The sequence below is a fragment of the Lepidothrix coronata genome, unplaced genomic scaffold (genome assembly GCF_001604755.1).
Source record: "Lepidothrix coronata isolate B3197 unplaced genomic scaffold, Lepidothrix_coronata-1.0 Scaffold235, whole genome shotgun sequence".
Classification (NCBI taxonomy): Eukaryota; Metazoa; Chordata; class Aves; order Passeriformes; family Pipridae; genus Lepidothrix; species Lepidothrix coronata.
In genome coordinates, this window is record NW_016690415.1 from 809,890 (window position 1) to 832,369 (window position 22,480).

General features: G+C 39.8%; 1 protein-coding gene across 1 annotated transcript; it reads left to right on the forward strand.

The window, feature by feature from the left end:
- Positions 1–2,065: 2,065 nt before the first annotated feature.
- On the forward strand, positions 2,066–7,344 carry FABP5 (fatty acid binding protein 5). Its single transcript, XM_017834585.1, has 4 exons — positions 2,066–2,336; positions 5,107–5,279; positions 6,238–6,342; positions 6,474–7,344. The coding sequence occupies exons 1-4, from the start codon at positions 2,261–2,263 to the stop codon at positions 6,522–6,524; spliced, it is 405 nt and encodes a 134-aa protein (XP_017690074.1). The 5' UTR covers positions 2,066–2,260; the 3' UTR covers positions 6,525–7,344.
- The last annotated feature ends 15,136 nt before the right edge of the window (positions 7,345–22,480 follow it).

Sequence of the window (22,480 nt, forward strand, 5' to 3'; positions counted from 1 at the left end):
CTGCATTATCAGCACTTATACCTGAATACTATTTGCATATCGTAAGCCATCTGCAGCCAGCACTGCAGAAATGTGGATCCAAAATTCTTTGCTAGCATACATGGAACAAAGCCAAGATTTCTATTTGTAGAAATTGTTTCTGCTTTATGAGACTGAAGACTTCTTAATTCCTGAAGGATGATTCTGTTTGATCTCTAATCTAATTGTTTTTCATTTATCCTTTCTGTAAGCAACCAGAGAAGAACTGCAGGATGGACAGAATGTTGGTTCCACTACTCCAAATTAGTTAGTAAACATCAGCCTAATTTAAAATGTACTCTGAAGTGTCTTGCACAAGATGGGGGAAAAAAAAGATTAAAAAAAGAAAAGATAAAAATGGAAGGAAGTTGAAAGTCTTGTGTTTCAATGTACCTACTTAATAACAAAAAAAAAAGCAACCTGTCTTGCTTCCTTATGAGCAGACGACATATAGCATTGTTTGCATATTAAAAACAAGCGTATAGTTGGAGAAGCAGAAGGTAATTAAAGGCAACTCCGTAGGTAAGGATAGTTAAACAGAAGGATTTCTTTTAAAAAAATCAGTTTCAAAAATTATCTGCTTACTCTGTGTATGACAGCTCTGATTTGCTACAAAGTATTGAAGCTTCCAACCACCCTACAGTTTCATCGCTGTAAAACATAAGGGAAAGCATCCTCCTTGCTCCAAAAGTCTTGGCTTCACAGCACCTTCTCATGTTAAATGCTGGAATGAGCATAGAGCCCTTGCTGTCTTTTCTGGGTTTGACACCTTCACCTCAAACTCCTCCACAAAAGTACTAGCAGTGTAGTGACGGTTACTCCATAAGAAACCCTCCAGACACCAGGTGTATCTTCACATTTTTCTTTTTCTGAACTGGAGAAAGTAGTTGTGGGTTTCATTCAGTCTGATACAAGGTCAAAAGAGACAGAGATTGGCATAAGCCTGATGGTAGAAACAAATCTTTGGAGTACATTGGAATCAGGATTTCTGTTGTGACTTAGAAATAGCAGCTTCCTCACAGAACATGACAGTAAATCTCTTTGCTCACCTGGCAGAATTTGGCAAAAGATTGGCCCGAACCACACAGGGCCTGCTAGCAGCTTATATTTTATGACGCCACTTCTGTGCCAGTGTACAGTAGCGGCTGCTGCAGTGTTTTCCTTTAAGAAGTAGGAATTAGGGTATTGCAGTTCAATATGGACTGAAAATAAGATAACAAATATGCATGTTTCCAATGCTAAAGCATGAGATTGCATTCAGGCTTTGATTTTTTTCCTGTGTACTGCAAGTACCCACATTAGTTCTGTATTTTGATCAATCTTGTTTGCTAACTGATCACTGTGTGTACGTAACAGGTCTGTTCCTAGGTTGCAGCAAGCTATGGATTGCTATAGTTCAGTAATATGTGATATACCAGTGGGATTTGGGGGGTTGTTGGGAAGGCTGACAATCAATCCCAATAAACTGCTTTGGAATGCTGATGCCTTATTACTCTGTCTCTGTGCTATATGATGCTTCTTCATTCTTAAATTATCCTTCAAAAAAGTATGATATATAGAGAGCACAATTTAGCATTCAGTGCCCAGGACTTCGTTTTTTTAACTTCCCTGGCGCCAGAATCTCGGAGTCCGGGTTGAAGCCCATGAGTGCCCAGTGCTCAGCGCACCGGCCTCTTTCGCCACGGTAGGTGCCTGAAGCTTTTGTGTCCGAAGAAGCGTTGAGGTCACGACTTCCCTTGGCGTGAAGCTCTGTCAGTGTCCCACCGTTCCTGGGCGTTCCCGTCCCGGTGTGCAGAGAGGGGGTGCGTGCGTGTGTGTGTGTGCGCGTTTGCGTGTGTTTGTGTGTGTGCGTGTGTGTGTGTGTGTGCGCGCGCGTGTGTGTGTGCGTGTGTGTGCGTGTGCGTGTGTGTGTGTGTGTGTGTTTGTGTTTGCGTGTGTGCGTGTGCGTGTGTGTGTGTGTGTGTGTTTGTGTTTGCGTGTGTGTGTTTGTGTTTGCGTGTGTGTGTGCGTGTGCGTGTGCGTGTGTGTGCGGGCGGAGGGCGGGCTGCATCCCGGCGTGCCCGCTCTTGCCGCCGCTGCCGCGGGCGGGACTCGCCGGGCGGGGGCTCGGCGGGAGCCCCATTGGCTCTTCCCGGCGGCACATGTTGCCGGCCCCGCTATAAAGGCGACCGCAGCCTTGCTGCAGCCCGTCCTCCTGTCTCTACGCTTTTCCAGGGACGTCGCCAGCTCCAGCGCCGCCGCCATGGCTATCGACCCGTTTTTAGGCAAATGGTGCCTCATCTCCAGCGAAGGCTTCGAAGAGTACATGAAGGAGCTGGGTAAGGAGCCGGCAGCTCCCTGCCCCCGGGAGGATGGGAGGAATGGGTGGATGGAGGGATGGATGGATGGATGGATGCCTCGATGCCGCCTCGGGGACGTGCCGCTGTCGCCGCGGCTGCTGGCCGGCGAGGCTCTGTCCAAGGTCCGCGGCGAACGCGGTCCTGGAGCCGGGCCTGAGGGTGGGGTGCAGCCCGTCCGTGAGCCACGAGTGGGCGTCGGCTGCGGGGTCGATGCTCCGGGATGCGGCACCGGGGACTCTGCGCTCCCCTCCCCTGGCGCCTGGGAGGGACTGCTGGCTGGGAGCAGACCCTTCTTCCCGGGAGAGCTGCCGTCTCCGGCTCCCCGTCCTAAAGATGTCGGCACGATGTTTTGCACCGTAATAATTGCTGGGAGCCAGGTGTCAGTGGCGGCAGGCACGTTCCCGCCGCCCTGTGCTGCGCCCTCCCCGCTGCCCCCTCCCGCCGCAGCACCCCGGATTACCAACCCGTGCCAGCAGTCCGGCTGAGATTAGACCGGTTCGCTCCTCCCTCTCCGGGTAATGCCCGGGGCGGGGGCCCGGGGGGTGGGCGCTGCCCTGGCCCGGGAGGGGCGGCGGGTCGCAGATGCCGCACGGCAGCGCTGCTGCCCAAGCGGGGCTGGCTCATCGCGCCCGGGGCGGCCACACAGACCTGCTGAGCCGGGGCTGCCTCCTCGTGGAGTCACCTTGGGTGTCTCCTCCAGAGAAAGCCTAACTGGATCAGCTGCCTATAGGTGGCTGGCAGCAGGCTGCCCCGGCGGAGGCTATTTGACTGTTTTTTCCTGTGGGTAGCGGCACCCTTATGTGAGGGGGGTGGTCCTGGCATGCTATTCCTGCGTCCAGGTTTGCCCTACATTTTGTAACACGAAGTTACCAAATGAAGAATAGACCTAACAGACCAGGAGCCTCCTTTGCAAGCTCAGATTTACCACCTTCCTGTGAGCGTCCTGGCTGACAGGTGATAGATTCCTGGCAGTGTCTGTGTAGACCAGGAGCTATTATTTTCTGCAATTTATTCACTGATGAAAGCCAGGATGTTTTCTCAAAAGGCAGAAAATGTAGCCTTGTATTTAGAGGGAGGAGAGGAAGGAATTTAGGTCTTGTGCTCTTCATGCAAAATACAAAAGGTGTCACTGCAGACACTGATGGCTGTGCACACTCTGCAGACAGTGGTGGCTGTAATTATATTTTGAGAGACCTGTCAGTATGTGATAGCTGTGATGTGAAAAACCCTTCTGGACTGAGGCCTTTGGGAGACTTTGGAGGAAAATCAAGAATTTTAAGCTCAGCTCTGTTGAACCGTGGATTAGGATACCGTGGTGCTCATGTCCAACAACCAGACCTAGGCGTGTGCCAGGTTGCAACTTCAAAGTAGAAATTAAGTGCTGCAACTGCAGAGCACCTCCCCTGTATAGGCAGCAACTTCAGTGCTGTTTGGTTTTGGATTGCAATCATAAACCAGTCACTCTTCCTTTTTACAATTACAATTTAGGCAATTAAATTTACTCCAAGTCACACTTTAGGAACCATTTACAGTTTTTCACCTTTTCTGGCTATTTAGAAAACTCTCTGCTTTTGATCCTGTTGATGCACCATAAATGAAATCATGCAAATTCTGCTCAGTCAGTGTAAAAGAACATTTGAGGACAAAGAAATTTGAATTTCACTCCTTGCCAGATGGAAAACATATGCAGCTCATCTCTATTTGGTTGGATTCCAACCTGTAGCTGATCAAATAACTCACTGATGACCCTGGACTGGGGTGACAACAATGGGGGGTGTGTGGGTGGGTCACGGTGGCAATAGTTTCCAGTTCTGGTCAGAAAAGCTGAACTGAGAATGACTTGTTTTTCTCTGTGGGCTCAAGCTTAAGGCTCTCTCCTGGAATCTCAGTTGAGTCTGGAGAAGTAGTGTCTGCAAAGTACTTTATTGCCACCTCTCAAAGAAACTAATCTTTGCTTTGTGGAGTCATCCCTCACCCAGGTATCCTGTGTAAGCCCAGAGGAGTGTCATTCTGATGCATGACAAGATTTTCTAATTACCCCAGCTGTGGAGCCCAGGCACTCACTGACTTGGTGGCACTTTGGGCTCCATTTCATTGCATATCACTTCTCTGTTTAGGTCTGCACATTCCAGATTGATGGATTCACATTTGTTGCCTGCTACCCTCTTATTTGTGTTTTCGTCCTTCAGATCAAGAAGATTCAAAACCCCTGAAACAGTGCATGCATGGGCTGAGGCAGGGTGAATCTCTTTTGCTGAAGAGTTTTGATGAATTTTCAGCCATCCACAAAGCTTATTTCTTCATTTCTTTTGTGATCTTTTTTTTTTTTGCGTGTGTGTGCATATGTGTAAGCACTGTTTTGCATGATAGTGGTTTTCTAGTTCACAACTTGATACTTTGTATATAGGATGTAGAATATGAAATTTTATTAAAAATGGCATATTGGCAATTGTGTACAAAGTGGTGGAAGGGTATTTCTTGAGTGAGTTGAAATAAAGTGTATTCATCTGTCAATTAAAAATAATTTCTAGAATTTTTTAAAGTGCTCAGAACTTGAAGGGAATAAGCTTTTTTTTCCTTCCTCATCACTGGATAATTTAAAACATCCTTTTTCTTTGTTGCTCTTGAGCTTTGATTCTCAAGTGTACCTAAGTGCCTAATTAAATGGGAATTAGGTATTTGAATTCCTGTGTGGCCCCAAGCCTGAGGGTTTAGCTGACTTTGTGACACTGTACCTCTTGCCTTGCAGGTGTGGGTATGGCCATGAGAAAAATGGGAAGCATGGCCAAACCAGATGTTTACATTATTAAGGACGGGGACACAATCACCATGAAAACAGAAAGCACCTTCAAAACTTCACAGGTCAGCTTCAAGCTTGATGAGAAATTTGAAGAAAATACATTAGATGGCAGGAAAACTCAGGTCAGTATACTAGACTTTATTGAAAAAGCACAATTCTTTGGGTGTTTTACAGATGGAAATACTGTTTTAAAATCAGTTTTGACATCTGCACTAACAATGCTTTATTTGATGTGGGGCTGTCTTTTTAAGTCTCATTGAAATAAATAAATTCTTTTTTCTTTTTTTTTTTTTTTTTACGTGGATTAAGTGAATTCCAAAGAGGGAAAATGCTGAAATCAATGGTCTTGTGTATTTTGTTGTTTTCATTTTGTAGGAGAAGCATTTTTTTTTTAGTAAAACTAACAGACCTCTAAATCCCTGTTAAAGCCAAACGCCACTTCATTTGAAGCCTGTGGAAAAAATGCCATTGATGTTTAATCAGAGGCAATTCAGCCCTAGGGTTAATGTCTCAGTCTCATATTTGCATAACAAGAGAGCCTGATTCAGTGTGGGGTGGGGTCAGAGACATGCAAGGCAGCCCTTTGAATCACAGTCCCTAATCTCCAGTTTTACAAAGCAAAGCACTTCTCCTTGCGCCGAGTAGGGAGAATATTTATCCAAAAGGAGGTAAAAGAAAAATGTCTCATTTCCTAGTGTGAGTGCTCTCTGTGTACCACCCCCCTCCCTCCAGGCACATACTCTCAATTCATCTATTATTGCAAGATCAGATAAATGTTACACAAATGCTCAAAGCCCATGTACAAAGAGATGAACAGAGGACATCTTCTGCTCCTGTTAATTGAAGCTGTGAGTACTGTCAAAGGTCTGTCTGATGCGGAAATGTGACTGAGCAGTGAGTTATGAAAAGGAGAAGATCAATAAAACATTTAAGATACTATCCTGGCTCTGTAGATGTCAATGACAAAATTATTGTTGAGTGAGTTGGGGTGGGAGTCTTTCATTTGGAATAATGTGTTGGAAAGCCTCAGTGTCCATCAGATGTCATGGGAAAATATTGATGTTCAGGTTCTTCTTTCAGACCCTTGTCAGCTTAAAAGATGATGGGTCATTGATTCAGGAGCAGGAATGGGATGGCAAGAAGACCATAATAACAAGGAAGCTAGTGGATGGACAATTGGTGGTGGTGAGTTCAGTCTCGCTTTCTGATCCCTGAGTGCTGCTGCCCAGTAGCCTGAAATGTAACTCTAAAAGGTTTTTTTTTCCTTATAGTCTGTGCTGAGGCAAACTTAATAAATCCATCTCTTTATCTTCTAGGAATGTGACATGAATGGTGTCAAGTGTGTTAGAGTCTACCAGAAAGCATGAGGACATCATCTGGTTCAATAGGAACTTACTGCAAACAACTCGGTTCAGTGGACAGAGCTCCTTTTCACTCCATATTTTCCTTTTCCCTGTTTTCTAGTATTTCAATGGACTGAGTAGCTGAGTGCAATTCTTTTTAAAAGCCGTGATGTAACTATTATGTAACTATTATGAACTTATGAGGCTATTAAATAAAATTGTCAAATATATGAAGTGAAAATGTTTTTACTCTAATGGAATTTTAAAGTGAGGTTTTATAAAAAAATCACTTTGGTTTTAGGCTTTACTACAAACATCCTTCTGTACAAGATAATGAAAGTTACATAGTTAATATAATTAATAGTAAGCCAAATTTTGACCTAAATCCTTAATTGCTAAAGTAGTAAAATCTGAAATAGAAAAGGCATTCATAGTCAGGCTATGGAGTTTTTTCAAACTTGCATGTTACAAAGTAAATAGCAATGTGTGGATATAAATATGAGATGTTTGTGTTTAAGTACAGGAATGTATTTTCAGGTTTAGTTTGTTTTCTCATGTTTCAAAACCACACTTATCTCAAAATATATATATTGATAAGCCAAAAAATGTGATAAACAGGCAAACACATACTTGCTTTCTTGAAAGGAAGCCTTATTTTAAGAAGACTCTTTGTTTTCCTGGCAAAACTCTTATTTCATATCTAGTAACATTCTAAAAATTCTTAACCAAAATCTTATAAAATACTGCCTTAAAAACTCATTTTATTTCTTTAGGACTCATTTGAAACATCTAGCAATGGAGTTTATATGTTTTGAGGTGCCATAATAAATAATCAGAAATTTCAGTGTCCTGAGTATTACTTTTACACTGGTTGGGAAACAGAGCCTATAATGCTACTATTCTTCCAAGGATATGTCAGATGAGACAAAAGTAAAAAGATTTAGGTGAATTTGTGTGATATCTGACAAACATGTCCTAAAAGTGAAACTGTTTGGTGACAGGGAGGTTTTCATGAGATTCAGAAACCTGGAGGATTGTGCAATTGCATAATTCCAGTTTGCAGCATAGTTGTTGCAGAATCCATGGCTACTTCTGCTATTTTAGCTGCTCAGTGCATTTACCATATTACTGAGCTTACCCAAATAGCAGAAAAATCTGTTCTTTTGTGTTCATCCTGCCAACCATGGAAACTGACTCCTTGGACCATTTATTTATCCTTTTCATAATTTCATGACTATTTAAGAGTCATTTGCTATAATTATGTCAACTGTAAGCATTTATTGCTGGAGAATGTTTCTTGCAATTTTTTTCCCGTGACTCCTTGTAGAGTTGGACAATCTTCATATTACCTTCGTTTAGTATTTTTCCTCACTTTCATGTGAACCCTAAAGATCTATGGTGTATTCCCATACAGGATATTATAAACAGAAGAAATCTCCCCATAGAAATAATAGTAATGGAAAACAAACTGATCTAATAAGGAACTGAATAAGTTTTGGATCAAAAATACATTAAGCAGTAGCTGTAGAAGGGGTGCAACAATCTGTGGTGAAGGTAGGATATGAAAATCCTGCCTCCCTTCCAAAACAGAACATTACTGCTGTAACAGAGTACTATGCCTTCGTTGGGGTCACTGGTCTATCACAACTGCTTGTTTATTCTTCTGATACTGGGTAGTGTTAATTGTTTATCTTTTGTTTGAATGGGAAAACCTTCCACTGTCTTTTATAGGACATCCGTTTTGATTACAATGAGATCACTTCTTGTAAAGAAAAGGCAGAAGAATATCTTTTTAGAGTGATTTCCTTTGGAAACAAGGCTTATAAAGTCTGTTTGTGTCTGTGCTCTCCAAATCCAGCCAAACATGAAGTAGAGGCTAGAGGTCCCAAAGATAATTTTTCTTCCACAAAGGTCATGAAAATAGGTGGTCTGATGAAGGAGATGGACCATTAAAGTACCTTGATGATAGAAAGACTGCACATGGAAGTGACATTTTGTTTGGCAGTAAATGGAAGAAAAACATCATTAGTGCTCTTGGCACACATAGGAAGTTATCTTAAGCACAGAGGCTGACCAATGGTAGGAGGCAGATCAACAGGAAACTGGAATTCTTTAGAGCTAGTTCTTCAGAACTACTTAGGCTCACATATTTATTTGCTTTATTTTGATGTTACTTCAGCCTATGTTGCCAGTCACTTCAATTTAAGTGTACTGTGACCCGGAACTACCATATATACAACCTGGTTGTGTTAGATTAGACCATATACTTAAAAAGACAATTGTTTTATAGTACTGCAAGCCAGGATTTATTATGCTCAAGACTTGAAAATATAATTAGTTTCCTTCTATTATTTATTATGCAAGACAAAAGTTTCACTCCTTATGAGTGTGTATGCACAATATTTTCATCAGTGTAAAATAATTTTCCTGAGGATTGAATAATTCTGTAGTTCACTATATCACATAAGATGGCAGAAAATAAGACTTCTGAGAAAAACTGAAAAAGAAGTTATGTATTATCCAGCCAAGACTGCTTTATAATGCTACAGAAATATGAATTAAAGAGACAAGTTTTGTCGTGACATTTTAGTGCATTTAGTTCTTGACATTTAGCTTTTGAAAATACTTTGGAGGGAAGAAAAAAACATGTTCAGTGAACTGAATGTACAAGAAAAACCTGCTGAAAGAGAAGCAATTTCCATATCCACTCCCAACATGTGTTCATTTAAGGTCATGAGCAGTGTCCAATTTATATCTTTATATCTCACTATCTTCTCAAATTGGTGTAGTTCTACTGTTTCCATGGAAGGGGCTGTTGTTATTTTTTTGTTTGTAGAGGGGAGGGTTTAGGTGTAAGATTTTTCACCCAGTGGTGAACTGGGGTAAAGGAGTAGAAAATGAAATTGTTTAGTAATTTAGATTTGATATTCCATCATCTTAGGGAAATCTTGTCTGAGCTTTCTTGGAACACTAATGTGTTCCTGTGCTTTGGGGAGAGTATACTGGCTCTGTACAGTGCTCATACTATCAAGGATTTTCCTCTTATGGTTTGGTTATATGATTTCTTTCAAAATTGTTATCCTACTCTGACTGCAATCACTGCAGTTAATACTGGCTTTTCCTCTTCCTCTTCCCTTCCTACCTCACACATGCACCTCAGAACAAAGTTTTTTAAAAAGCAAAGTCAGTGGTGGGAAACATCTCAGTTTTCTGAGGTTATGGTCCCAATATTAGCTGTAAGTTGTCCTAAAAAAGTCAGGGATTATTTCTTCAAGTGTGAAGGTCAAGTGTAGGCAGATAGTTTTGCTAAGCCAGTGGCTACTTGGGCTATATTAACTTTGAGACTCAAACATTCAAAAAGAAATGAATAATTCTTTAATTTTTTTTCTGTTTTGTCAGGATAGAAGCTAAAAATCTAGTATTGTTGATTCTAGTAAGTATAAAGAACAAACCATCTTATATACTTCTGTATAATATTATGTCCAATGTATTCTGTTGCTTCACAAAGCAGTCCATTCCAAGTAACTCTTATTAAGGTCAGATGCTGAAAATAAGTGCCCTGTAAATATTTCTCAGCATCTCAAGAGGGACACGGGTCCCTGCCCAGAAGCCCCATTTCAGCTCAGCCGGGGGTGTTGGCGTGTGCCTGAGCTGGTTATCAGAGGGTCAGTCTCCAGCTCCAACCCTAACCCTAACCCTAACCTGCAGATTTTACACAAAAATTCATACATTATACTAATTTCTATGAAGAAACTGCCATACTGTTTATATTCTACTTATTTTTTTTTTTAACAAGAGTAAAAGCAGGAATGCAGATGAGTTCCAATCAGACCTTTGCTGGTGACTTCTTCCCTGCCTAAGATTGTGCTAATACAATGAATGGATTAGAAACACTTTGCATTATGTTGATTATTTGTGATTGTAGGAAAAAAAATCCCACAGTATAAGAGTGGGTGGGAACCAGTTAACATATATTAATTATCTTTCATGCCTAATTTCAGTCCCATTGTTCAGTCCTGAGAGGATTTAGCACTAATTTCATAGGTTTTCAGAAAATCCAACATCTGTGTAAACACATTTTTGTCCCATGGTTCTTCTTCTAGCTTTGGCTTTTCAGCCCTTGTACATCAAATTAAGTTTTTGTTGACACTTCCCAGAATGATTTTACTTCATGCTATTATTTGAGAGGAAAAGGAAACACTACTACAGACCCCACTCCCAAGACTGAATTTGGCTTCCTTTCCAGCAAAAATGTTTTCAAAATCCATTCTCTCTACTGGTGACCTTAATTATATTCTGGAGATATTTACATGTGAAATTCATTATAGTTTCAGAAGAAATACAGAGTTTCAGCAACACATGCAATCTAGAATCAGTTTCAGATAATGAATGTCCCACAAAAATGTACTGAATTCCAAATAGTATTGTTGAGACTTTAAAATAAATAACAACATTGTTATTATTCACAGATGTGCATGCTGAAATTAAATACCAGAAGACAAATATGCCACTCTGAGGACCATGCATACCACTTATGCAGGACTGGATGTTTGCTCCACCATGCATAGCATCTGGTACTCTTGGAAATTCCTGCTGGAAGTCATTGATCCTACCTTTGGAGAAGGCATTAGCTAAGGGTGAGCTCAGTTCATTGTGCAGTACAAGTATCTAACAGAAAGTTGAGGTATTAAGTGCAATTTTCAGGCTGGTCTGGTGATATGTTGCTGCTGCACACCCTGTGGGCATTCTCTCTCTGTGTCTTGATGTCTTCTGGGGCCATGTGATATAGTCCTGTATGGTGATCTGCAAATTTAAAATCATAAAGAATAGGATAGCCTGCATCTCTTGACCTCAAGAGAAACCTTGATCTGAGATCAGAAACTTCACAACAGAGTTTCTGGAAACTCCTAGAGTACAAGGGCTCTTTGGATACGTGGAAGGTTGAGCTGAAGGCAACTCAAACTGACTCCTCACTCTAGAAATTATGGCCAGGCCTTGTTATGGCTTTGCAATTTAATTCTATAAGTAAAGTATAGAAGTAAGAATTATTCCTATTTTATTGCAGAGTGTATTTAAGGCAAAATATCATTGATACTATCCCTTAAACTGTATAAAGCAGTATCTTATACTGGGACTTGCTCTGAGTCCTTTCTATTGTCTCATCTCCACTCATTCTCCTAAACCACCTTGCTTGGTACAGATTAAATTGCATATCAATAAGGTCCAGAAAATGAGATGTTTCTATTCTTTTCATTTGTATTTTTCTACTGGTAAGATGCAGAATGAAAAGGCAAGCTGCATGTCTCTGCTGGGGGTATTGTTTGAACAATCACATTCTTATTGCCCACTCTGTGAAATACAGTCCTTCTGTAAAGAACCAGCTGAACTGATGGCTGCTCTTCTGAAATGGTAACAGAGGAAAGGAAACCCAACTGAATAAAACAGAAATCACAGATGCCTCAGTGTCTTACTGTCCTCAGTTTTCTTTCCCCTAGTTGTTAGCACAACACAATCCATGCTTCTCTGAGTCTAAATATTACCCCTCTGTATGTTCTCTTTCTTAATAAAGATTCTTCTTTTTTTCTATTTCTTTTAAAGATTATCAGGTCTTTTGCATTCAGATTCTAAACATCCAGTTAGTGTGGTTAACTGGAACGGGGATTAAGAAAGATAAGAATAAATATAGCAACATCTTGTCCAGTCTCTCTCTTTTCTTTAAGCTTTTGTTTCACTCTTTGTTTTTCAGCACCAGGACAATAAAGAAAACTAAAGGCACAGCTTTCCACTCTAACTACGTGCAGTGTTATCCATGGCAGCCATCTTGAAAGTCTGATTTTAAAATAGTAAATGTCTGAGCAATATTAGCCCTAGATGTAATTGTTCCCACATGTTCTTTGTTTTCTTGTGCTGAAATGGTTTTAAGAAGTATTTTCTTCAGTATTTAGTCAGTATAGTCCTGACCTGGGAAAGTAGATAGATATGTTTTCCTCAAAAACAATTCTCTGCTGGATTCAGTTTTTTAAGTAGTGGCAGTGTTACTATTTCCTGACTGTAATTTGTGATAATCAAATGAAGTAAACAACTTAGTCTGAAAAGGTCTACTTCCTTTATTAATCTGTTGTCTAGAGCTCCAGAGACCTGGAAGAAGTTTGATCATATCTGGATGGAACTGGCACCCTAGTTTCAAGTCAGAACACAAAAGTTTGTTGCTTGTATTTTACTGCCTTCTTCCCTGTTGCTATCTTAGTTTACTGGGTTCTGAGATTTTCCCTCATAATTTAGATCTATTCCCAGTTAGTTACATCTGTCAAACATATATTGCCTTGGGAAGTTACTTGGTATCTGTCCCTTGTAGTCAGTGTTCAAGACACAGTCCATAGAAGTTCTTCAACTAGTTTTTCATCCTTGAGTCTGTAGAGCAGAAGAAGGGAACAATTCAAGTTAAGTATCCTTTGATATTATATGTCCAAAATAATTAGTATGGGAAGAAAGGCCTCCCTTGGGATTTTTCAGTTAAGGAAAACACAGATTTGAAAAATTACCTATCCTTGGAAAATAAAGTGTACCAAGCCCTTTGGAATATTTAAAAAAATCGTGGATGAAGCTCTGAAAACTCAGCTTATCAGCCATAGCTCTAATTCATGTAGATAATTACTTATTTGGGACTGGTGAGACATCTCTCCTCGTGAATAAAAGCACTGTTTGTGTAAGAGGTTGTCCAGACATCTACCGGAATTTCCCTTTCCCCCAGCTGATAACCCTTTTTTTCAGCTGTGTCTTTGTTCCACTGCAGTTGACTATTTTTTAAAGTCAATTTTTTTGCTCTATTTGCTGAGATTTCTCTGGCCCTGTTGTACTCATAGCTTTAAATTTCAGGATATGCTTGGCACTTTTCCATAATTTCTTCTCTAAGTTTTACTAAAGAGTTAACTTCTGCTTTTAGGCTGAAGCATACGGAACTGGATTTCTGAGCTGGATTTCTGCTCAAATCAAGAGCAAAGTACATTTGTTATAGAGGCACTGGCGGCATCTTGTGAAGCAACAGCCTTCTGAATCAATGAAAAGCCTTGTATTACTTCAGTAACATTGGTTTAGGCTTTAGTAACTGCAAGCTAATAGTAGGGATCAAGAATGAAAAATTAATTTCAAGAAACATTACTGACTCTTTAAAATTAGATTATAAAATTTCCTTCTTGATGTTTATAATACTTATGATGGGAATAGAGTTCACAGGGAACACATAAAGTTTGATAGATTGATATATTCACTTATTTATTCTGATAGGTTGATGAGGCTGATACAAGAGAAAGGAGAGACTACCGTTGCTGGTATGGTTTTATTATGGTCTCATGGTCTTATTCTCGGACTAAAAACTAAGAATAACACATGAAATTGAGTAGAGAATGAAATATATTGTGTTCCTTTGGTGTTATTCTTATTTAATTACCTTATAATAGAGAAAATATTTCCCTTGCACATTTTATTGGCCCTGAATATTATCAGCATATTTTAGTAAGAAGAATATTCGGTCGCATCAGAATATTCAGCTAACATTTCACTGTTAACTTCAGGAATGTTATGATGTCATTTAATCAAGGAAAAACTCATCTAGGATCCACTCTTTTTTTAGTTTAATGCTTATTGGGGCATCTTTTGAAGAAAACACCAGTAAAACATGTACAATATTGTGCCTGTGCAGTTATTTCGTGCCACAGAAGAGAAGGCTGTAATTAATTTTTTACTACCTTATGTGATGGGCTGTTGTCCTTGCAAGTCTCAAAATTAATTCAGTGTAATAAAATGCCAGTTATTTAATAAGCAGAGCAACTTTCTTTGCATATTAAGTCGCATGTAATTACATCAAGGAGAAAAAGGAAAATGTGATGCTATGTTATTACTGTGAATCCAATGGATCTGGAAAAGCCAGATTCATTTTTTGTATAGCTCTCATAACAGCAAAATTATGGCTTATGCTCTATGAGATAACTCTCATGACTTCACCTGTTGCTTTTGAAAGATGCACTTGGATGTAATTTGATGTTTGAGAATAATAGATTGTATGAATAAAAGCGGGATTGTATTAATACTCTTGCTCTTAGTGCTGAAGCCAAGAAGAACCAGTGCAGGTTTTCTCATGTGAGAAATGCAAAGGAAGTTTTATTCTACTGAAGCCAAGTATGTAAATTTACTTTTTTCTGGGATGACTCTGAAGTAACCAGTTTCCCAGTTTCTTGTATGCATTGCAATAGCTTTTTCTTTCTTACTTTATTACTTTCTCCCTGGCTTCCTCCTTCCCTCTCTTCCTCTCTTTTATAATACATATTTGAGATTGCAAAGGAGAGGTGATGGTGTTACTGCAAGCACTGTTCATTATTATTCCACTTATGTCTCAAAGACGTGTATTATAGAAAAATAATAAAAAGTAGAGAAGGATCTTTCAGAGGTAGTTTAATTCCTTCTTCTATCCCACAGCTGAATCAACGATGTCTATGTTGTCCCTCAGAAATAACAGTTGAGCTATTATTATAACATTTCACAAATGGAGATTCCACATTCTTCCCTAGCAATATTTTTCAAATATTGAAGAAAAATGATAGGTCCCTTCCTTTGTTGCAAAGCGTGACCCTGCATTCTATCTCATAAGTTGATGTGGATGCTAACATCCTGATTAAGGTCTTTTTCTTATCATTCTTCACAAGTGGAAAAATGCTTTCCTGACCTCTTAGTCTTTAAAGATTTTCTTGCTCCATGGCTTTGCTTCTCTCTTTCTGTCTTTCTTGCAGGCTCTGCCTGTGTATGCAAGACAACTCTGTCCAGTGTTCTGCTCTCTGCATTGCTGACAATGAGCAGGGACTGAGGCAAGGATTGATAAGGTCCTCCTATCAAGTTGATTGTTTCTGCAGGTTCTGTTTACTCTGGGTTTACATAAGGCAGAGTCTATTCAGACTTGGATATATCACAGCAGCATGCTTAGGCTGGCCTGGTCACTGGTGGTGCTGTGCCCTGCACAGTGACTCTCCTTCTCTGCTGACCCAGTGGGTCATAATTTCTTGGCTCCCCTTCAAGCTTGAGGATTCACATGGGAAAATGGGAGTATAGCCTGAGTGGAATGAATTAATCCAGTTTCCATTTTTAACTGCAGTTATAATGTTTAGGTTGGGATGAAGAAACAGAAATGGTTCTGTAGAAGATCCTGAGTGGTTTCACTCTCAGCATCTGATGTATTCCTTTTTCCATATGAGAAGAATTTACTTCTGACTCTGACAGCATACAGCATACGCCCTGGTTTGTAGGGGAGATCAGTTTTCTTCCTGCCATAGTAGAGCATTCTTGGAAAGTACGTTTATTTCTTATCGCAATCAACAAAGGGACACCTAACAACGGTCTTTTAGACAAGCACTTACAACTAAGCTGTCCAAGCAAAATGACAATTTGCAAAGTTTGAGAACAGTTTTGGGAGTGATGTAGGGTCTTTTGTTCACATACTTCTTCTAGACACTTAAATCATGTAGTTACTGTGGTTTGAGCTTTATCCCTTCATTGGACAAACCTACCCTAAACTGGAGCACCCAGCTGAGGTGCTTTGCTCCTGCCATGGCAGTGAAGAAGGGTGGACAGGACCTGGAAGTGCCAGATGGCTGAGTTTGAGGAGTAGACTGCCAAGTCCACTGCAAATATGCTTTGTTGTCTTCCAGAGACATACAGTGATGCACTCTAACACTAGAAGCCATGATAGGCTTCTAGGTACATAGCATACCTATCACTCCACAAACCTCACAGGAGTTGTGTGAATCACACCTCATGCTCCAATTCATGAGTCACACTGCGTATATACAAGCTGCACATATGTATATGTCTGGAACTGCATGCTCACAAGCTGCATTATAGTAGATCTGTTGTCTAGTTGCCCAAAATTTGTTTAGTTATGAAGTAAATTGTTTTTGTTTTTGTATGTCCCTGTTAAAGATCTTTAGATGGGTGTTTTGTGTTAACAGACAACTGCACAGAAATAGGCACTGTTATTAATTACTGTGAATACCTGTCTCTGAGGGAGTTTTGCATTATGTTGGACTCCATTGTTTTCATTCCTTTCAGAGACTGCTAAAAGCCATTGCATATTGTTATCTCTACCATCAAAAGTGGTTTTCTTCCAGGAGCCTCCACCATAAGAGGTTCTTGAGATTTTGCCCACTTGGATCACTAGTTTGGGTAGCTGATGAAGAGCAATGCCCTGCCAAGAGCAAGCAAGTCATGCCTCCCAGTCAGCCAGCATAATTTATGTTATCCTGTCACTGCATCTGACCATGACTTCCAGCTGGCTTACCATGGATCAGGGGTGTGTGTGCTCTTGATCTGGTCTTTTTGCAATGTTCATAAATGCAAGGGTATTGACACAGCCTTCTTCACAGAGCAGTTCAGTCCACCTGAGTTCTGAGTCTGTGGCTTGGGAAACATCCACATTTTTCTGTTGAATACAGGGAAAGTCTTGGATAACGTAACATTGCTAAGTGTCACGTTTAAAGGATTACTTGGTAAACCGAGACAGAAATTACCTGGCTATAACATTTTCCTAGTTTTATTTCATGCTGTGGAATTGCCTGAATCAATAGTCTTACTCTATGCCTGGTGCTGTTCTTTTGATGCCAGGTTGATGGCACCACCCACAGCTCCTGTGCTCACCTCCTGTTATACAAAGAGGATTTGGGCTATTGCCTCACCACCTTACCCAAACATCTATAATTGCCTAGTGCCACCCCACCTGAGAAGTGTTTCATATAGCTGAATTTTTCCATTGTTTCTGTGATGGGTTCCAAAGGGTGGTTGCCTCAAACAGGTATGCCCCATCCCCAGGGACAGAATTTGTTCAGCTGTGTGTTTTCTCAGGTTACAGTAGTACCTATCTTACAGTAGGGATATTGAATCCCTCCTTCCTTTGCCTGACCCACCCCCTACTTCCTCTTCCTCTAAAATATTTGTATTTTTCTGCCAGGACCACTAGGTGTCACAAGTACTCACAATTATACTATAAAATGCTCTAAAATATTGTCCCAGGTATTTTGATATTTCCCTTATCAAGGGGTCCAAGAATTTTAGTGTAGACTTGATGTATGTGTGGGCACTGCTGGACATAATAAAAAAATCAGATGCCTCAAGCTGGTGCTTACAGAGCAGGTCCATATTTTTCATGGCAAGCAATTAGCATACAAGGGAGTTAAATCTGTCATCAAAGGGCCTTAATTCAGCTAACCATAGAAAACTAATAAATTGGATATGATCCAAAAAATCAGCAGACTGTCTAACATAAGGAAATATCCTGGTGAAACAGGGTGTGTAGAAGTAGAATACAGAAAGAGCTCCATCCTGAAAAAGCTTACAGTTAAGAAAGAGAACAATCCTCAGGTTAAATGTAGATGAGTTTTCAAACTAAAACTAAGTTATCCATTCCAATAATGAGACATATCTTTCTTTTCTTCCCACTCTACTTCCAATATTTCTGTTTATAAACTAACCAATCATTCTTGCCAGGCAGTAAGAATTTTACACTAGTTGGGAGGATATATTCTCAGCTTCCCAGTGGGACCCGCAGTACACCACTAGTTGACTCTGTGGGACCCCAAGACACTGATCTTTTCTGAAGAGAATATTTCAATTTTTGCAAACATCATAAAATGTATTTTCCCCTTAATCCTGTAAAACAACATTTATTTATTTATTTATTTATTTATTTATTTATTTATTTATTTATTTATTTATTTATTTATTTATTTATTTATTTGAATTATAGGCAAGTGTTTCCATTTGCAAATGTACTTTTCTAAATAAAAACAACTCTTCAGCATTCTGCCACCATGCAGTACATCCACCTACACTTGTACTACCTGTTCTTTTGCTGCTTTTTGAGGCATGGCTCAGTGCACCATCATACTGTGCACTGAACAAGCTACATAAGAGAGTACTTTCTTATCTAAACTGATGGAAACCCAAATCTTCCCATTTGGGGCCTCATTTCCGCTGAACCCTGTGGAAGCTACAGGCCTTTGCAGCTTCCCAGAGACACCTACTTACATCAGCCAGGTCTTTGACTGCAGCAAGGCATAAGAGTGGAAGGAGATGGCCACAGGTGATGAGAACTACTTGAAAAAAGGAGGTTAGGTATGAATATTAGTCTAATGAAAATCCTGGGGCTGGTATTATAAACTGCAAGATCACCCTATATCTTGCAGCTGGAGTCTGGAGGCACTGCAGTAGGACAGGAAGACCTGAATTGCCTACATTTCTTACCTCCCCAATTCCTTAAGACCCTTCCCACCTATTTAAAAAATTCTCTGTGAACTGTATGCCAATGGCTCTGTATCCTGGGGTCTGCCGCATCACTGGCTTCAATTCTTTTAGCATTTTTAATTGGTTTGATGGCATAAAGAACAATGTGTGGGAGACAGGCTTGAAAGGTTTTGATACTTTAATGGATCTGTTCTGAGCATATTCAGAAATACATATTTCCTCTTTTTTTCCATACTTAAAAAATGTTTTCCTCAAAATTAGAACAGTTTTACGCACCAAAATCTAAAATATTACATGCAGTTAAGGGCTTGATCAAATATGGTATTACTGCATGACAATCAGAGAGACAGTTTTATAAATCTGGAGCAGCCCATTATACTGTCATTTTAAGCTGGCAAGTTGAGAGCATAATGGCTTTGGGCTACACCAGATGGTGAATTTAGGCACTAAAAAGTACTCCACGGCTCCTGGAATAGAATACATCACCCTGAAAGAAGCAAAAACCATTCACTCCTTTTTTAAAATAGTATTTCAAAGCTAAAGATTGACATCATCATGTAGCTGTGAGTTATTGCTTAATAAAGCTGCATAATGCTTATTAGTCATGCTGTACAGTTCACTATCAGTCAAATTAATCATTCATTCAAGACAGCTAATTTGGTTCTAAATGCACTATTTAAAATGAATGCTGAATATTGCTAACTGTTAGTAAGTAGCTACCTGCTGCACTTCTATGACTTTATATTTGGTATATTGCTGCAATGATCTAAACTGTGCTTAAAGGTAGAGTTCAGTTCCAGATAATATTTTGTTAGTAACCTACCATGTAAACAAATACAATCAATTATGGCAGGAGGTAATTACAGTGTTGAATCATTTTCTTACAACACTTAAATAAGTAATCAGATTGATTCAGAAAGATTTTGAACTTTACTCGTATTTAAATGAAGGTGTGTCCTTAACCATAATAGGTGCAATGACAAAGATAAGATTAAGGAGGTGCCAGCTTTCTTCTGGTTTTATATCTGTTTTAAGGTAACTTTGTAACAAGAAAAGATTTTTGTTGCCCAGCACTCTATGCAGAACAGGCATTTCCCACGCAGAAATCTATCTGTCAGTCTCCATTTATGGGGCCTGGCCTTTTTGTGTATGTTTCCTCCACTTACCGACCAGAAATAATAACTGAAAAAAAAATGAAAAATGTTACATTTTGTTACCACTGGGGTGTGCCACTTAAAAGGATTAAGTCTGCCCAGTAATTCACTCTCCTGTGGCTTCATGCTGAACCAGCGCCCTTTCCATTCATCTGGCACTTTTTGTACGTGACAATCAAACCACTTGGCAAAACGCTCAGTTCAGTCATCTCTCTCTTCTTCTAAGAGAGAGGAATCAAAGAAAGAAGAAGTGCTGTTTCTTGGCCAGTGCCACACAAACACAGCAGTTAAAGACCGGAGGAAAAAGAACATGTCCCTACCAACAAGATTCATCGCACCTGAAGTGCTTTTAGCTAAGCAGTTAGACTCTTTGTCTTGTCAGCAGAAAATCTCTGACATTTGCAGAGACAAGTTCATCCTACCACCCTTGCACACCTATTTTGTAAGAGAATATTCTCCTAAGAACATACCTCTTTCTTCCTCCATTGGTGAGGTTATGCTAGACAACAAACCTATCTGACATACCCAAGTTTTAGAGAATGACATTTAAAAGTGAGTTGAATCCCATAGCTAGGACACTTCTCAGCCCACTGGAGCATGTTTAGCCTGGAGAAGAGAAGGTTTAGGGATCACCTAAGTGCAGCCTTACAGTACTTATGAAGAGATCACCAAGAAAAGGGAGCCTCAATAATAACTTGAATGGTGTGATAATGAAATACAATGGTCGTAAGCTGAAATAGGGGAGTGTCTGACTGGATATAAAGAAAAACATTTCCCCTCTGAGAACAGCCATGCAGTGTAAGAAATCTCCCAGAGAACTGTGGGATCTCTGAGCCTGGAAATTCTCACAGCAAGACGGGGCAAAACCCTGAGTCACCTGGTCAGAAGACAGAGATGCCCCTGTTTTGAGCAGAGGATTGAAGGGTGACCTCCCAAAGACTCTTCAGGCCAAAGTGATTAATGAGTCTGTGTTGTCTTTCATGCTGAAACATCACACATGGGATATTATACCCATACATCAGAGGCAGACTGTGAAGGTAATGCAGGTTCTAGACAAAGTTTAACACAGAAGATTGTATAATATTTTGAAAAGGCGTCAAGGTCAAATTTAGGTTCAGCTGGCACCTCCAATAATGGAGTTTTTGGAAACATGTCTGTAAAAAGAACTTGGCACAGGTGTAGTGGCTCTTACTTTGATGCAGGGGAAAATACAAGAAGTAAAATCTTCTTTTGGAAATTAATGAGAATGAAATAAAGAAAATAGCACAGAAAAAATATAGATAGTGTGCATGGGTTCATGGAAATATAGATAAAAGAGACTTAGAATGTCTGATGGATGAGTAGATAGGTTGACTAAATGGTCTACACTTTTTAGCTTCAAAATAAAATATTTCCTTTGAAGACAGTTGTTAAATAAGACTTTTTTTTTTTAGGTGGAAAGCTAAAAGAAAGATGTTTTAGTAACAGAGGTCAGTCAGCGAAATGTTGGACAAGAAAATGATTGAGGCTGCTGGAAATAGGTGATGTAAACTGGTATAAAGAGAATCTAAATGATAGGTCACTTAAATTCTGTGCAATTTGAGAAATATGTAGTCTGTGCCCTAAATTCTTCAGAGTTACAATCTGGAGCACTCTTGGCTTTTGCCTTGGGGAATGATAGTCTAAAGTTTGTACACAGATTTCCCTTTGTCTTTTAGAGCAGACTCATGCACTGAAAAAGAGCCAAGTCAAGTTAGATATTGATTTCTCAATGCATTGCTAGCATAGTTCTATTGCAAGTAAATTGCACCAAAAAAAAAAAAAAAAGAGAAAAGGTTATAAATAGAACAACTCAGTACACAGAGAAATGAGCAAGTGCTTTTAACTACTGAGGGGCACCTAATTATGTCCTTTTGATGAGCAATAAATAACAGAGAAGAACACTGTATAAGTGATTAGCCAGCAAGACTAGAAGACACTGACACTAATCTTCTGTATTGCTTTCAGCAAATAAATTACTTACACATAGATACTCAAAACCACATGCTTATGTGTCTTTTAACATCTGATTTTAGCCTCTGTGCATTTCTTTCTTATCTGAAAGATATAATGATAATAATTCTTTACTTCACAGACATTTATTGAAGTACTCAACAGACTAAAAAAAAATGGAGTCATAGAAGTAGTTGAGAGCAGAAGAAGGGGCACAACTTAGTAATGTGTTTAAAAAACTATACTAATCACATCCTCCCACTAGTTTTATTTAAAAATATACAACCCCCCCACTTTAATTTGCCCCACCTTAAATGATACTCTTTGCCCCCACACTCACTGAAATATTAATATGGCATGTGCAGAAACAGATACTGTCTGCTTTTTTGTCCTCAGAATTAGATCCTAAAAACCAAGGAAATTGTGTATCTACAGCTTTGTCCTTCAGCTTTCCTGGAAGTTTCTATCGCTCAGCACCGCCTCCAGGTGCTGCTGACACAACACCCTCAGGGAACAAGGTCCAAACCGAAATTACCCTGAAAGTGCCCAACATGAAAAGGGTCTTGACTTTAC